Genomic DNA, 18,912 nt, shown 5'->3' with positions numbered 1-18,912 from the left:
TCAAGTATTGCCTTAGATTTTCAGAATAGCTATGAAAGTCCAGTGCTGGTTAATGACATTATCACCTATAACGCAAATATTTACTGATTCAACATTAGTTTGTACACATCTTAACACTTTAACTGGAGAACAAAATTCAGCTTGGATTATAATTCCAATAGAACTCTTTTACTTACCTCAGAAGTGCTTTCCGAGAGGTCATCATCATCATCCTCACCATCACTATCCTGATTTTGTTTTATAAATCCTGGTGGTAAGGCTGGACCAATCACAACTCTGCATGAAAAACATACCGGTGATTAATAGTGTTACAAAAAAAAAAAAAAAAGTAAGCAAAACATCATTGCAATACACGTTTACAAGTATTTTTAGAAGCAGAAATCATCAGCGTATGAAGTGTTATACACACCATCAGCTTTCTTCGCTCTTCTTGTTAATTTGAGCTCTCTGAGGACTGCGGATCTACAAGTGCAGGGGCCTCGAACATCACAAAGAAAAAATACTATTCATCTAAAAAATACCGACTAGGTGAAGAGCGGCAATTGTATTGACAACCGAGTTATTAAACTCATCATGAAGGAACATGAATTTAGTAGGAGTGGGTGTAACTTGCGTAATTCTGTTTAGCGCATTCATGCGGAATTATAAAAGAATTTCGCAAGATTGGGATTTAATTATGCAAGAAGAAGAATTCTGCGTTTAGCGCTATTCCTTAGCGCAAATATGCCACCTCAAGTCCGAAATGGACATAAGGAAGCATTTTTACCTAAGTATTAGAACTAGATACAACAGAACATGAAAAGCGAGCATGAGCAGCTGCTAGCTAAGTGTGCCCTTGCGGTAGGATTCCCCCACCCCCGAAATGACTCTGAATTACGCATGGAGCAGTAATCACATAATCATCATTAATACTGCGTCAAAGAGTAACGCAGAGTTACAGAAATTTCTCAGATTAGTTCAGCGTAATATAATTTCTGCCCAGGCCAAGTAATTAGGGCAGCTGCTTACCCTGGTGCAGGAAACCAGGGTTCGAGCCTCGAGGTCACGTCCACATCCTGCGATTCTGGGCAAATCACTTAATCTCCTCGTGCCTGAATGTGTAATGTAAATACGGTGCTATGTAAAGCGCTCCAATACCTTCGGGTCGAGTTCGCGCTATATAAATATGCAGAAAAAAATAAAAAATGTTATACTGAGAGAGTGGGTTTAGGAGGGTAGAAAGGGCAGTCAGTGGACGGGTTTCATCTGTCAAAAAAGCTGGCAAAGGATCACATCAGTTTAAGCTAATTGCAATGTCAATTTGTATGTGGAGCAAAGTCTTATAACTAAAATAGTACATTCTGTATCGGATTCAACATTCCAATCTGGCAAGTAAATAGATCTGTGCAGTCTGCAGTTGGATGAACTCTTGCTGAGGAATAATGTCATTCAGATATATAATGCTCCTATCTGTGGCACCACCTTTCTCAGAGGATTCCAGAAAACTGGTTCTGCTGCAGTTTAAAAAAAAATCTATCTATCTATCTATCTATCTATCTATCTATCTATATATATATATATACTGAGCATTCCGTCGAGACTGGTGTGAACAGCTTTCAATGTAGCAGAAGAAAGCAGAGCTTATCAAAATTTGAATGAAAGAATAGCAGTTCAGCATCTGAAGATAACAAGTGTTGCGGGCGCGGGACAGGCGAAGCTTTCAATTCAATGCTGCTACAGCACCAATCTAATTATTCAGCACATCTGATGTGATCCTGATGGGTGCGGACAAGCAAATATTTCATCTGCAAAACCTTTGTGTACAAAGGAAGTGATCGACAGGAGGTGGGGATAAAGAAAAGGTACCAGACTAAACATTTAATTTTAGCTGCAGAGCTCTATCTTTATCTGTTAAATTCCTTCCAAGGGAACACTTTTCAGATGGATGTCGCAAAAGTGCTGGTGCGCCCAGTGGGGGATGGAAAAAGGAATAATCAATTTGCAGTCATTGACTTTTCCAGTTAAGTGACGGAAAAAGACAAGTATTTAGTTGCCCAGCCTGCGTCTTCCTAGACTAGTACTGGAGTTGTAGCCGGCGCTCCTAGTTGCCGTTATGGTAACCCTTGCATATCAGAGCTCTCTGTAATGTATGCATTTAGCTTGTGCTGTAGAGTGCGCCACACAGACACATTACAGCAGTTAATTTAAGTGTCAGAGTTTGTGGTAGAGGCTACAAAGACTCTTAAGTGGATTTGCCTTGAATGAACCATGAGAAAGTGTGCAACACCCATAGGGCTACAAGGTTCTTTAACTGGGTGAGAGAAAAGGTTGGATCCAGAACAAGTAAAAACTTTTTGGCTTGTGATGTCGATAATCGTTGAACCATTTCTGTCTTCACGCTTTGTACCCTTAATTCCTATAGGAAATTTGGTAGTAAATCAATGGTGGTCAGTAAAGTCTTCATTATGAATGGTATTGTATGTAAGCCGGTATCTATTGAAATTACTGGGTCTGCAAATTTTGGACCTAGTACCCAGGTCTATAAACTCTAGACCTTATCATTCTGAGCATGGAGACACCAGTAATTAAACGGTTTGATAGCTCTGTGGAATTCTGCATTTGTATAATTTTGTACTCACTGAATATGACTTTGTACGACATACACCTCACCATGGATAAGTCTTAAATACATTTAAAGTGTTTTTGTCTCCTAGGGCTGATACATTTTTTACCATTTTTAATGGACACGAGCAAAATATAGTGTGTGCATGTCAAGAGTAAATAAATTGGGTGTAACAGTTTGGAGCTGATACTGTGTGAATTAGCTCACGGATGGACAGTGCTAAAAAACAGAAAATAAATATTGTTTGAACTGTGAAATAGTTTGTCATTGTTCATTAAACTTCACTTATGTGAGAACACGTGTGTCCCAGAAAGCTATTACAATTTGGAGAACTTTAGTTAAAATTTCAATAAATATAACAATTACTCAATTTTAATGTACAAGTGTGTGTATATTGCGCAAGTGAAAAAAAAAGAGTCACTGAGCATTATGATTAAACAATGCCACAATGTGGTTCAGGTAGAGTGAATATCAATCATACATCCTTCATTAAGGAGTCCCTCAAATGTAATTTCTTCCACTTTTGAATGGGCCAATGTTTTTCTTCATTTATCTTTTTAAAGACTTTATTGTGTTTCTCAACAAAAGACCCAGGAGGGTCACAGATGAACATAGGACTCTGTAGGATGGAACTTACAGCCATAGGAAACAGAAGCATATGCACATAAGCCCTGAAAAAGCCCCCACCCACCCCAGAAGGACATCAAGCATCAAATACAACAATGCTGCTCTATTTCTACATTCTATCATATACATTCTGCCCCTTCTGTTGAATTTAATCATCCAGTAATTGACCAGCCAAGTGGAAGGGCTTGAATACAATGTCTCGATGGGTTGCCCTTTGTTGACAGATTTATTTATTTAAATATATTTTTATTGAGTATTTCAAAGACATTACAACCAGGCGAATAGTTGAACAAGACAGTGACCCATAATGGCAAAGCCAGCAGTCAACAACATGTTGAATAGAGACGTCCTTTGTTGACAGATCTTGAAGTGTTTCTGGGTTTATTACATTCTTTAATAGTCTATTGATATGCTGGCTATAACCCACCCAACCGCAACTCAAAATATTTTGACCAGATCATAAGATAATGTCTCCGCCTGCTAATGTTGAAAATACAATGTTCATGGTCGTTTTCAACATTAATTGTAGCAATACTACATTCAAATTATTAATTTCCGTAAAGAACCTTGTAAACATCAACAATCTTGACCAGCACTCGTTCCATTCTTCTTATTTCACCTACAATATAAAAGGACTCTGGAACTTATTATTGTAGACTCAGAGGGTTAAATGTGTGCTCCTCTTAGTATCAATAAATAACATAAGTGGAATGCTCACCCCTCTTAACAACTCTGGGTCAGATTATTTACTTTTTCCAATGTGCATCACATTATATCTCTTTGAGCCCCAAAAAAGAAACATTAGATTTTGCTCCATGAACCTAGTGACAATTTCATCTGTATAGACTCTCCTCCTGTCTAACTCCCAACACATCAGCATATCAACAACCAAACGATCGACGTAAGACCACGTGGCTCAAAAATGAAGATACAAATAGAAACCACTGCACCCAACGCTAAAATTTGCCATCATCACTAAAGTCATATGATTGGTGCATATCCCAAGAATCAGAGTGTAATAACCTACAGCTGCATTGTAGGGCCTAAGAACAAGAGATTGAGAAAGAAAAACAGAGAATAAAAACGATAAGACACAGAGTACTGGGGAGTATAAAGAAAGGAGGTGTAAAGAGGTAGACTTGTAGATGGTTAATAAACATTGTGGCAACAAAGCATAGTCAGATAACAGCTACCAGAGGGAGAAAAGGGAATTAGAGGGAGGCAGACTCAATGAACATAGAGAAATTCATAGTGATTGAATGAGGTGGGCTGAGGGAAGGCTTTGAGCGTATAGCTTAAGAAAGAAGAAGTTTGTTTCTTGTTGTCAAGTGTAGGCATTCCGAAAATAACCATCCCACATTACCTAGCCACATTTGGCCTGTGCTGCATAATGTAAGAATACTGTAAAACCTAATGTGCGATATTATATTAGCCATATGTTTTATGATATTGTATATATTTGGGATGAATACGAACTAATGTTCTTATAACATGTATGTTATCTGTATGTGTACAGTGCACTATCACACAAGGTTATCCTGGTGCTTAGAAGGTGTGTGGAGAGCAGAGGCGTCTGGGTGGTTGGTGTAAAGTGTTATCACTGTTCAAGTAGATGAGGCCTAAGTTGGATAGTGCTTTGAATGGGTGTATGAGGAGTTATGTTAGGTGTGAAAAAGGAATAACACATTGCTCTCATTGGTGCTCTCTATGAAAATCCTCCTCCTCCTAATGTCTTGCAAATCCATTCTCATGCATATAATGGGAATAGAGATCTTGTTGAACACATTATTTTCACCCAGTGTGATTTACCACAAAATGCTGCATTATTCTGCTAATGATTAGAGAGAACCATCTTGATAGAGGGAGCCAATCCAAAGAACTTTCTTTCTGATTATAGGCAGCTCATGGATACCTGTGTATAGGTCCAAGAGAGGCTGTCCTCAGCCTGTACAATGTTTGTTTTTTTCTAATGTTTGCTTGTTGTAATGATGTAACTATACTTGCCATCAAGATTATTATATATATATATATATATATATATATATATATATATATATATATATATATATATATATATATATATATATATATATATATATATATATATATATATATATATATATATATATATATATATATATATATATATATATATATATATATATATATATATATATATATACAAGAAAGAAGTGACTCAAACAGATAGATTCACCAAAGAACAAAAATATATTTCCACTACAACGTTTCAGCTTCCGCCTTCCTCAGGTAGTACAAGATGGTTTGCTCTGTGGCTGCACAGATGACAGCTGAATTTTCAAAAAGCATCATGAGTGAAGATTCCATTTGGAATGTGGAATCAATGCAGTCCAGAGAGCTCTTGAGATATGCAGTAATCAGGTTGTGTTGTCAGTAATGTTCAGTCCATCTGGATGCAGTGATTTTAAACGGTACATCCAGAAGTTTTCCCTGGAGTCCAGTAGTTCTTCCTTTGAAACATGTTCCACGGGGAAAATCTTCAAATCTGATAGTGAATGATCCACAAGGTTAAAATGATTGGCTACAGGCTGGTCAATTTTCTTATTAATTATTGCAGATTTGTGGTTCCTGAATCGTGTACGGAGGTCATTCACTGTTTGGCCTACATATTGCTTTTTACAGCTTTGCCGTTGGCACTGAATCACATAAATAATGCATGTTGAGCGACATGTAAGATGCTGCCTTATTGCATAGGTCCTTCTCGTAACAGAACTAGTTGCAGATGATGTTTGTAAAAGATATTCACACGTGATGCACCTTTTAGAGTCACAGCAATGAACCCCTGCATTTGTTACAGCTTGCTTGAGTTCAGCTCTCACAATAAGAGATCGTAAATTTGGAGCTCTGCGGTAAGCAATGACTGGTGGTTTTGGAAAAACCTTTTGCAATTTTTCACAAGTGGACAGTAAGGGAAATGTTTTTTGCATTATATTTCTGTAGTTAGGAGCTGATGGATGATAGTCCACTACAAATGGAGTTCTGTCACTTTTGTTTCTGCCGTTGGTATTCGAAATAAGTGCTTCTCTGGGTATCTGCAAAGACTTGTCAATTTGTTGCTGTATGATATGCAGAGGATAGCCTCGCCTTTTAAATAATGTAGCAAGCTCCTGTAGATGGTCTTTACAGGTTTCCTCATTGCTGCAGATGCGTCTTATTCTGAGTGCTTGGCTGTAGATGATGCTCAGTTTAGTGTGGTGTGGGTGACATGAAGTCCAGTTTAGATACAAATGAGCATCTGTAGGCTTGTGGTACAGATCAGTTGTAATTTTGTGTTCATGAATGGTGAGTAGCACATCCAGAAAAGGGAGATGAGGATTCTGTTTAGTATTGCTGCTGGTAAATTTGATGGTAGGATGGATATTGTTGATATAAGCTGTAAATTGTTCCAATGTTCTACTTCCTGAATTCCATATTATAAATATGTCATCAATGTATCGTAGCCATACCAGTGGTTTGATGCTAGAAGTAGCAAGTATACAGTTCTCTAGTTTGCCCATGAAGATATTTGCATAGGATGGAGCCATCCGAGTACCCATGGAAGTCCCTTGTATCTGCAGATAGTGTTTTCCATTGAATGTAAAATTGTTGGATTTAAGGATAACTCTTGCAAAGTTGGTAAGCACATTTGTTGATGGCTTTTTCACAGTTCTTTTATTAAGAGCTTCAGATAATGCCATAAGCCATCTCTTACTGTCCACTTGTGAAAAATTGCAAAAGGTTTTTCCAAAACCACCAGTCATTGCTTACCGCAGAGCTCCAAATTTACGATCTCTTATTGTGAGAGCTGAACTCAAGCAAGCTGTAACAAATGCAGGGGTTCATTGCTGTGACTCTAAAAGGTGCATCACGTGTGAATATCTTTTACAAACATCATCTGCAACTAGTTCTGTTACGAGAAGGACCTATGCAATAAGGCAGCATCTTACATGTCGCTCAACATGCATTATTTATGTGATTCAGTGCCAACGGCAAAGCTGTAAAAAGCAATATGTAGGCCAAACAGTGAATGACCTCCGTACACGATTCAGGAACCACAAATCTGCAATAATTAATAAGAAAATTGACCAGCCTGTAGCCAATCATTTTAACCTTGTGGATCATTCACTATCAGATTTGAAGATTTTCCCCGTGGAACATGTTTCAAAGGAAGAACTACTGGACTCCAGGGAAAACTTCTGGATGTACCGTTTAAAATCACTGCATCCAGATGGACTGAACATTACTGACAACACAACCTGATTACTGCATATCTCAAGAGCTCTCTGGACTGCATTGATTCCACATTCCAAATGGAATCTTCACTCATGATGCTTTTTGAAAATTCAGCTGTCATCTGTGCAGCCACAGAGCAAACCATCTTGTACTACCTGAGGAAGGCGGAAGCTGAAACGTTGTAGTGGAAATATATTTTTGTTCTTTGGTGAATCTATCTGTTTGAGTCACTTCTTTCTTGGATATTTTATTTCTTTGTGACTCATTGTATCCTTTGGGATCCAGATTTTTGCCCTGGCTGGCTGTTGTTTTCTTGTGATCCTTCATCTTCAAGTGTATATATGTATATATGTAATATATGTATATATGTGTATATGTGTATGTATATATATATATATATATATATATATATATATATATATATATATATATATATATATATATATATATATATATATATATATATATATATATATATATATATTTTTTTTTTTTTTGAAGATGATCAGCCAGGGCACAAATCTGGATCCCAAAGGATACAATGAGTCACAAAGAAATAAAATATCCAAGAAAGAAGTGACTCAAACAGATCGATTCACCAAAGAACAAAAATATATTTCCACTACAACGTTTCAGCTTCCGCCTTCCTCAGGTAGTACAAGATGGTTTGCTCTGTGGCTGCACAGATGACAGCTGAATTTTCAAAAAGCATCATGAGTGAAGATTCCATTTGGAATGTGGAATCAATGCAGTCCTGAGAGCTCTTAAGATATGCAGTAATCAGGTTGTGTTGTCAGTAATGTTCAGTCCATCTGGATGCAGTGATTTTAAACGGTACATCCAGAAGTTTTCCCTGAGTCCAGTAGTTCTTCCTTTGAAACATGTTCCACGGGGAAAATCTTCAAATCTGATAGTGAATGATCCACAAGGTTAAAATGATTGGCTACAGGCTGGTCAATTTTCTTATTAATTATTGCAGATTTGTGGTTCCTGAATCGTGTACTGAGGTCATTCACTGTTTGGCCTACATATTGCTTTTTACAGCTTTGCCGTTGGCACTGAATCACATAAATAATGCATGTTGAGCGACATGTAATATGCTGCCTTATTGCATAGGTCCTTCTCAAAACAGAACTAATTACAGATGATGTTTGTAAAAGATATTCACACGTGATGCACCTTTTAGAGTCACAGCAATGAACCCCTGCATTTGTTACAGCTTGCTTGAGTTCAGCTCTCACAATAAGAGATCGTAAATTTGGAGCTGGTATGGCTACGATACATTGATGACCTATTTATAATATGGAATTCAGGAAGTAGAACATTGGAACAATTTACAGCTTATATCAACAATATCCATCCTACCATCAAATTTACCAGCAGCAATACTAAACAGAATCCACATCTCCCTTTTCTGGATGTGCTACTCACCATTCATGAACACAAAATTACAACTGATCTGTACCACAAGCCTACAGATGCTCATTTGTATCTAAACTGGACTTCATGTCACCCACACCACACTAAACTGAGCATCATCTACAGCCAAGCACTCAGAATAAGGCGCATCTGCAGCAATGAGGAAACCTGTAAAGACCATTTACAGGAGCTTGCTACATTATTTAAAAGGCGAGGCTATCCTCTGCATATCATACAGCAACAAATTGACAAGTCTTTGCAGTTACCCAGAGAAGCACTTATTTGGAATACCAACGGCAGAAACAAAAGTGACAGAACTCCATTTGTAGTTGACTATCATCCATCAGCTCCTAACTACAGAAATATAATGCAAAAAACATTTCCCTTACTGTCTACTTGTGAAAAATTGCAAAAGGTTTTTCCAAAACCACCAGTCATTGCTTACCGCAGAGCTCCAAATTTACGATCTCTTATTGTGAGAGCTGAACTCAAGCAAGCTGTAACAAATGCAGGGGTTCATTGCTGTGACTCTAAAAGGTGCATCACGTGTGAATATCTTTTACAAACATCATCTGTAACTAGTTCTGTTATGAGAAGGACCTATGCAATAAGGCAGCATCTTACATGTCGCTCAACATGCATTATTTATGTGATTCAGTGCCAACGGCAAAGCTGTAAAAAGCAATATGTAAGCCAAACAGTGAATGACCTCCGTACACGATTCAGGAACCACAAATCTGCAATAATTAATAAGAAAATTGACCAGCCTGTAGCCAATCATTTTAACCTTGTGGATCATTCACTATCAGATTTGAAGATTTTCCCCGTGGAACATGTTTCAAAGGAAGAACTACTGGACTCCAGGGAAAACTTCTGGATGTACCGTTTAAAATCACTGCATCCAGATGGACTGAACATTACTGACAACACAACCTGATTACTGCATATCTCAAGAGCTCTCAGGACTGCATTGATTCCACATTCCAAATGGAATCTTCACTCATGATGCTTTTTGAAAATTCAGCTGTCATCTGTGCAGCCACAGAGCAAACCATCTTGTACTACCTGAGGAAGGCGGAAGCTGAAACGTTGTAGTGGAAATATATTTTTGTTCTTTGGTGAATCTATCTGTATGAGTCACTTCTTTCTTGGAGATATAGATATATATATATATATATATATATATATCTATATCTATACATCTATATATTGATTAAGCATGTGCACTGATTTGGTGGCGTAGGGAAGTGGAAGCCACCTACAATTAGCCTGATGAAAGTTTGATAGGTTCACATGCATGCTCAATACGGACCTTACCAGTGACATAGCTCATGGGGAATTTTGTGACTCCGACTCCCCAGGTTATTTGCTCTGCTCTGCTGGGTCAATGGGCTGTTACCACTGACTCCAGGAGAAAAAGCCATCGTCAGGGTGTGATCAAATCCTTGGAAAACATCAAAGTTATCTTGGAATAAAGGCTTCTGATGGGCAATAGTATAAACTTTGGATGGGATTCCTACGTTAACATTGCATTCTACAGAAAAAGGTGTGGTCAGTCAGCAAGCGTTTTTCTTTGAATTAGATTATAGCCCGGTAGATCGGGTTAACTCAAAGAGAAATTGTTTACCTAGCCAATACTCTATGATAAAGAAGAAAACAATAGTTTGTGCACAATGGATTGGAAGGCTTCAAAGCTATGTTCAATAAGCTTCAAAGCTGCATTCCACAATGCTTAGTGGTAAAATTGAGGAATATATTTACCATCATTTTAATTTCAAAGACTGGCAAAGTGAGTCTAGGCCACTGATGTAAAATAGATGTAGTCAACAATCTCCCAAAGACATGAGTAAAACTTTAGGTGGTCTAGAATGGGACTTTAATAAGATATGAAAGGCTTTAAAGAGGAGTAATTACAATGCAGTGTGATTAATGGGCCAAATTGACATGCTTCGTTCCCTAGCAATATCATGCTGGGGCCAGCCATAAATAAATACATTTAAAAAACATGCCCATCTATTTTTCATGATGTATAAGTGTGCATGTGCTCATATAGAAGGCAAAAGCAAAAGGAGCAAATGATGGACGGAATGCTGAAAAATGTAAACATTCATCCCCAGTCACAAGGATCTTTGTATAATCCAGCGTTCTTTTACTCACCACACCACCCCAGTTTGGATCCAGCCATATGCAAATGAGTCTTGACCCTGTACTTCATGGGAACAGTTCAGCCAGGACTGCCAAGCCAGTCCCTTTGGACTGGAAAAAAGCATCCTGGGACAGGTGTCGGGGCATCACACCTCATCAGCCACGCTAGCTTGAATCCAGTGGAGCAGTGAACACGGGTCCCAAGTCTGGGCATACCCTTCCCACTTAGGGCGACAAAAGCAAAAGGAACAAATGATGAATGGAATGCTGAACAATGCAACATTCACCCCCAGTCACAGGGATCGGAGTTTAATCCATTGTTCTTTTGCTCACCAAGCCACCCCAATTTTTTGCTCTAAGTAGGATGGGTATGCCCAGACGTGGGTCCCTTGGAAGCTGTGCCACTGGATTCAAGCTAGCCTGGCTGATGAGGGGTGTTACCCCGAAACCAGCCCCAGGTTGCTGGTTTCCAGTCCAGGGAGGACCCAGCTTGGTAGATCAGGCTGGACTGTTCCCATGAGGAACAGGTTCAAGACTGATTTGCATATGGCTGGGCCCAAACTGGAGTGGGTAGTGAGCAAAATAACAATGGATTTAACCCAGATCTCTTGACTGGCGGTGACTGTTTGATTCATTCAGCACTCCATCCATCATTTGTTGCCACAGCACATACAGCAGGCAAGCCATAATTATTTCAGTTTTTGCCAATGCTTTTTTGATCCTTACCAATGCTGAACAGCATCTCAACAAGTATTCAAAGATGAGACCTATTGGCTTTGCCAGTGCTGCTTCTGCGTTTATCAATCTGTGATAACAGATATTTTACCAGTATTTTATGGAGCATAATAAATAATAAATTATTTTTCATAGGGTGAGGGAAAGGGGTGTGTTATCAAGATGGCTGATAGAATGGATGTTTCTTCAGCTCCTCTGCCTTAGCCTGCGAAAAAATGCACCAGGCCAGAGACTGACCCTTTCAGCAAAGGATTCCTGAATCTCCGGAGCGGTTTTATTCCTTGAAGGGCACCGATGAATGACGGGGGACCCTTATGATTTGGAGAGACCCCACAGCATGGCTTCCTAAGATGGCAGCTTCCATCTTCTCTTACAAGAACCTGCAGAGACACTGAATCGGTCATGGTAATTGGAGCAGATGGTCACCCCGCATACGTCAAAACGTATTGTCATGCGACTTGTGTCACAGAGCCAGAAGACCTGCAGCAAGCCGTCCTATTTGCTGAAAGAGCAGAGATGTGCAGCACCCCTAGCAGTGAAGCATCTGAGAAAGGCAGCGACAGGTGAGCGTGGGTATATAATGGAGTCACTCACGCAGGAAGGTGCTTTGTAGAAGGAAATCACACACCACAGCAGCCCAGAGACCTAAATTAACTATCCGCTGTTGTTTACCAAGTCTGACTCCCACAGCCTTTCAGCACTGCAACATCCAAGTCTGAAAGGAGAGCAGATTCCAAAGCAGAACCTGCATGCCTTTCAAGTCCTATGGGCTTAACTGACCAATGAATCACTGAGCAAGGGAAAAATACCCAACTCCAACAAGGAGGTAGAATTAAGTCATCATATTTGCCAATTGGAGGGACAAAGTAGAACAAGGTGTAAAAACTCAGCTAGCTGAAAATAAAGTCCATTTTGACTGGTCTATGGAGACTTTGGTAAGCTGTAAATTGCGGGAATTAAGCTAACCACAGGAAACGTGATTGCAATAGTGGCCAGCCACTGGTACTACAAAGCTCTATACTCTTATGAGGTGTGGCTGGTCAGATGTGGCTGGGGCCATATCTAAAAGTGAACAATCATTGAAATATATGTTCCAGAAGTAATCTACCTGCTAACAACCTAACCACAAAGGAGACAAGTGGAAGGAGCCCCCAAAGACATCCACAAAAAACACTGACACTTCAGACAGAGATGGCACAATAACAATTTCTGCTGGACTTAGACTTGGTTAGCCTCATTTCACACAAAACTCAAAGAGAATTTAAATAAAGTAAAGCAAATGAACTGACGACTCTGGGTAAAGGGTCCTGTTGTTAAAAGAAGCGAGAGACTCACAAGAAGAAGAAAGGGAATGTGCCAGAAGCTTCTCACTGGGCAAGCTCAACACATTTCTTTCCAAACTCATCTAGAAGAACTTGAAAACAGGTCACATAGAAATAATTTACATCTTCGGGATAGCAAAGAACGCAGTGACTTCTACGCATACACAGAGGACCTCTTTATAGCACTTTTCAAAGCTCTTAAAGCATAAGATACCTTACTTGTCAGGACCCACCACGCTGCCCCCATAAAGATATCAACCACATGCCCTTCTGACATCTTGATGAGGGTACACTTCTTCCACCAGAAAAAAGACGTACTGTTTGCTGCAAGAGAATACCACAACTTCACTTTGGATGTCAATATAATTCTGTTTTTCCAGGACCTATCCGTCATCACCCTACAAAAGAGAGATGTTTTTCGACGATAGTTGAATATTTATCAAAAACTACTTACAGATTGTACCTCCTCTTTCTACTGATAGTTAGATGGGCAGAGAGAACTGTCTAGATGTTCTTGATAAATAAAGGCAGCCTAATATTGCAACTACCTGAAAAGGCGAACTATTCCAAGACAAAACACTCAGACACTTGCTTGAGTACCATGACCTCGTAATCAGAAAGTGCAGGGACGATTGTCAAAAGGAAAAAGAGCAACAAGAAGCAGTCTGCATCCATCACTGAAAGAGAGAAGAAATAAGCAATAGAACAAAGTAGAAAGGTGATATCACTCCAGTATTCTATGAAGAACTGCAAGTGTTTCCGAAAGGGATGGTGGTGATTCATAAAGACGTCAAAGATAACGCCAGAGGAGGACTGTTCATGTCAGATGAAGAAGTGCCTGGCGGAGGGGGTTGGTGAGGGGTCATGTACTACTCTTTCTTCAAACTACATAGCAATGATCACTCTCCACTTAGGATAAATCAGGTCACTGGGACGGTATGTTTTCTGCTTAGTGCTTTGTTTATCCTGTCAGTTAGAGTTACATTTCTACTGGGGAATTTATAAGAATGGGTAGGTTATTGATCCCGAGAACTCACTACATAAAACAAAAAAGCCCAACACACTACCAGCAGATAATCATTAAACTTCTTCAACAGCTAAACCAAGTGGAAGTGGCCCACCAATGCAACATTAATTTGATTTACTGCCATAGGGCTAAATTGCCCGACCAATTGAGACACTACACTCAATACGCTTAGGCACATGCAAAGAGATTAAATCTTCCTTCAAGAAACACACACTCCTCGAAGACACAATGATAATACAATCAAAATCCTTTCTGAGACAACATTTAGTTTCAGCAAAATAAAAAAAAAAGGGAGTAGGTATCCTCTTCAGTAACAGAACAGATTTTGCACTACAATCACCCTTAGTTAAAAAGAAGGAAGATGGTTCTTAGTAAAAGGCATTGTACAGGGGAATCCAATATCCTTAGAAGATATTTATGAACCAAACAAGGGACAAGAAGCATTCATGAAGGACAAGATGAAAACAGTCCTAGATCTGGCACAATACCCACCAGTCATGGGAGGGGGCTTGAACCTTATTGTGGAAGGACAATTTAATAAAAATAAACCCACTCAGCAGTGCAATGGTGATGCCCTCAAGGGAGGAGAGCCATTGACTCTCCGAATTGTGATTAAAGGAGATATGGCGATTTTGTCACCATGATGGTAGAGATTATTCGCATGACTCAGCTTCACACTGATCTTACTTCAGGATTGATATGATTTTCCTAGATGGAGAGTTCTGCTTAGATATAAATGAAGCTGACCAGTGTGCAATCTCTTTATCTGACCATGCTCCCATAAAACGCGTACTAGAATGGGAGAGTAGGGAACAATGAAAGAACCAAGTGTGGCATCTAGACATGGTTCATTACTAATGGACCTGGTGGCTTGGCAGAAAATGATTACACAAATAAAAGAATAATAGCTCGTCATGGAAAGGGGGATTGTCAACTATCTGCAGCATGGAATGCACTAAGGCAGTAATACAAGGCACCCTAATTGTAGAGGCAAGCAAATTAGCAGAATATAAACTAGCCTATATTAAGCAGGGGAAGGCCATAAGGCAGGCAGCATGCTTGGAGTGAAATGAAGCTGCACACACACACAGAACACTCTATATGCAATACAGGACAGGCAAGGGAACCTGAAAATAAAAAAGTCCACAAAATCCTCAAGGTATTTTGAGGCGATCATCAAAATCTATGCAAGGCTGAGACGCAAAGTGCACTTCCATAACAGGCATCTTAAACAAGCATTTGCAATGCAATAGGTCTCGCATTTACGCGAGTTTGAGCACTTGACATTGCAAATAACAATACCTTTTATTTTTATTTTTAAAACATAAATAATATGCATTGTTATTTACAATGCCAATAGCTTAAACTCGCATAAATGCGAGACCTATTGCATTGCAAATGGTTGTTTATTTTTCTGTGGATATTATATGCAATACACAAAGTCCTTTTTATTCCCCTTTTTTAAGAGGTGATTTCATGTAGATTATAGAGAAGCATAGGACCCTTCTTGAACTGGGCCATGAGTTAATTATCTGTGTGGGGGCTTGTTTGAAAACTGCTGTTCGAGCTCGTAACTTGAATACTTTATGATTGTATTTTAATAGTCCTGTAAAGTACTGTATATTTTAATCTGCTTTCTTTTTTAACTTGCGCTGTTTTGTATGTTTTATAGATGTATAATATTTTTTCTTTTGTGGACATGTTTTTATCTCAATAAAGCTATGAAAATGGAAATGCTCCGGTCAGGCAAGCAAAGCAATGCTTTAGCCTATTGAAAGGGAATCGGGGCAGATTTTGCAAATACCGAGTACATGGTTTCTCATATCAGGTTGAGCAGTACAGCAAAGATTCTGCCTGAATTTCCAGGGCAAGAGTGTTCAGGTGAAACAGGATAGGAAATGGGAAATGCATAGATTCTGACTTAGTATGGTAAGACATATATTTGGTTTTAGATTACAGCATAACAGAATGGATTTACCTTCTGTGTTGAATAGCTATGAGACAGTCAGAAGCTTTAGATTGCAGATCAGGGTAAACGTTGAGAAGGAGTAAAATGTTTGAGCATCACTGGCAAAAAGATGCCAGGCAAAACCAAAGTTTGAAATGATGTCTCCAAGACATACAATGTAACAACAGAAACACAGGGGCCTAACCAAGCCTAGAGGATTCCCAACAGACAGGTAGGAAAAACTTGAGCTGAAAACACTGAGGCGGCGATACATTAATCAGAGGGAAAACAGGAAAACCCACTTAGTGATTAGTAGAGATGACTACAGTATTGAGTGTAGAAATAATAGTACTAAGGTCCACAGTATGAAAAGTGAGCGAAAGGTCAATACGTAACACACACACTAAAACACATCTCATGAAATGTTGAAATTATGCCATTGAAATGCCAATAGGCTAAGCAACCTTAATTGACTACTTTTTCAAAGTACCCACCCTCTACATAGGTCTACCTTTAGCTACTACCTTTTGAATTTACTAAAATTATAGAAGACGGGCTAAAAACCACTATATATCTGTATACTGTGCGGGGTGGAAGTAATATGTAAATGTCATGGCAGCAGACCTGCAGATGAAGAGGACTGGCTAAAAGATATAGCCAGTCCTCTTCATCCACAAGTTTACTGTCATGCCATTCACATATTACTTCCACCAAGCAAAGAAAAGGGCAGTGGGTGAGCCCACTTCAGTCATAGGCTAACTTCCCTGAGTGAGGCATCCTGCTCTTTTTCGTAAAGTGCATACCCGTCCACAAAGAAGTTCCCTTCATACTTTTGCTTTTATCCAATCCTTTTTGTTAGGTCTCGCCTAGCAACGCAGTGCATGCGCGCTACTCGCCTTGGCGAGATCTATTGTTGTCGGTTTCTTGGCCGAAGGGGGACAGGACATGTGCACGCCTGGACAGGCGATGTGCACGCGCATGTCGCCTCGCCGCGTCTCTTCCTCCAGCCAAATGCAAATCATTTAGCCTTTACATTGTCCATAAAAAGGGTAGTCCAAAACTTTACACTGTGTCTGAAACATGTTCAGTGCAGCTCGTGTTCTTAGGGTGTAGCCCCAGTGAAGATTTGCATGTGTTTGTTTGCACCTGATCCCGGTACGCTGAGTTTTCCAACATATTTCACGTGGACTCTCCCCCTTGCATATTTTGCAAAGTAATACTTTCGAAGATTTACACTGGGAACTCGTGCGGAATTGAGATGGGGACTCAAAACAAGTGCGCTGCCCCCCCATTCCGAGCTTAACAAGTGCAACAAACGCACCTCCGTGAAAAAAAAATGTTGGTCCAGTAGCGTGTTAAAATATTATTTCTCCCTAAAAACTGCAGTTTTAGAATGAGAGCTTGATTTCGGAGGTTATTTGTGTCCTTCTTTTAATCTCCAGTTTGCGTTCAATATTATGGCGAATCCCCTTTGTTTATTCATTGCAGAGGTGAGGTAGTCCGCAGGGCCGTGGTTCTGGCGCCAGACTTTAGGCATTGCAGTGCTGTTGTCACGACTTGCTCCTCACTGAGGGAGAATTATTAGCTCCATTGTAAGGCGTTTCGTTACTTGAACCTAGGTTTATTGTGGGCTCTCAATCTAAACCCCCTCCTTTGCTGCACTCCCATTATGTTTCCCCGAGTCATCATCCCGATCTCTACTTTACTTCGCGTCAATAGCTCGATCTCACCCATCCCTTTCAGTTCCTCCCTCACCATCTCGCTTTTCCTCACTTCCCCTCCGTTCTCCTCCCAAACAAACCCTTTTCTCTCGCATTTACCTCCCGTCTCCATTCTACCACCTCGTTTCTCATCCTACAAAACCCCGTCTTTGCCTTTTCCTTTTATTATCCCCCTCATTAAAGTGCCCTGCATCAGACTCGTCCCTATTTCCGCTTCACGGTCTCCGAGCAGCAGTCTTCTTCCTCCCTGTTCTCACGTTCCCTCCACCCCTATTCCAAGTGCCCTCTTTTCGCCCCAACCAGTGCCTTCTATATCGCTGTCCTTTTCCCACTTTCTTACTTCCTCTGTACCTCATTTCTAACGTTCTCCTTTCCAGAGTCACTAATAGAATATAGACTACATTTGTTTCCATTCCTTTCCTTCGCCCCGTTACCACTTCTCTCTTGTCTGCCTGTGCTCTCCCCCTTGGGCCCCAACGGCAAGTCTCCAACTCCTCTTCCTGAAACAGCAAAACAACAATCATTTGCAATGCAATAGGTCTCGCTTTTGTGAGAGTTTAAGCTATTAACAGTAAATGACAATGCCTTTTATTTATGTTTAAAAACCAAAACATAAATAAAAGGCATTGTCATTTACAATGCCAATAGCTCAAACTCGCGTAAATGCGAGACCTATTGCATTGTAAATGCTTGTCTTATAGGTCAGGGGTACCGTAACTCCCCCAACATTAAAGTTTTACAAAAGCCACGGCAAAAAAAAACGTAGGCAAAGACAAAACAAGAACAGCAAAAGTCTGCCCTATTGGTTTCATACATGCCAATAGTCCCGATTCAGATGGGAGACTCGCGATTCTTTAAGCCAAAAAATGCCTTTATTAAGGCTGTCTCCCGTCTGAGATTGCCTCTGCTTCAATAGAAGTCAATGGGGGAAATACACCCCCCCCCCCCCCCCCCAAAAAAACATGTAATCTCCCACTTCGCTCTTCTAAAATGTAGGCATGTATGTGGTTTTTGCCAAGCCTCGTTTTAAAATGTTCGCTATATGAAACCCATTCATTTAAAAATATTTTCAACAATCAACAAGTAAGTCAAAAATATGTAGAACTGTTCAAAAT

General features: G+C 39.7%; 1 protein-coding gene across 1 annotated transcript in view; it reads right to left on the bottom strand.

The window, feature by feature from the left end:
* Positions 1-18,912, bottom strand: part of GPALPP1 (GPALPP motifs containing 1) — a 145,671-nt gene that overhangs the window by 70,121 nt on the left and 56,638 nt on the right. The window contains exon 4 of the mRNA XM_085621823.1: positions 177-276. Coding sequence (XP_085477949.1) covers positions 177-276 — 100 coding nt within the window. The remainder of the gene's footprint in view (positions 1-176; positions 277-18,912) is intronic.

The sequence above is a fragment of the Triturus cristatus genome, chromosome 8, assembly GCF_964204655.1.
Source record: "Triturus cristatus chromosome 8, aTriCri1.1, whole genome shotgun sequence".
Classification (NCBI taxonomy): domain Eukaryota; kingdom Metazoa; phylum Chordata; class Amphibia; order Caudata; family Salamandridae; genus Triturus; species Triturus cristatus.
Note: the sequence above shows the minus strand (reverse complement) of the source record. Positions and strands in the feature narration are given on the sequence as shown.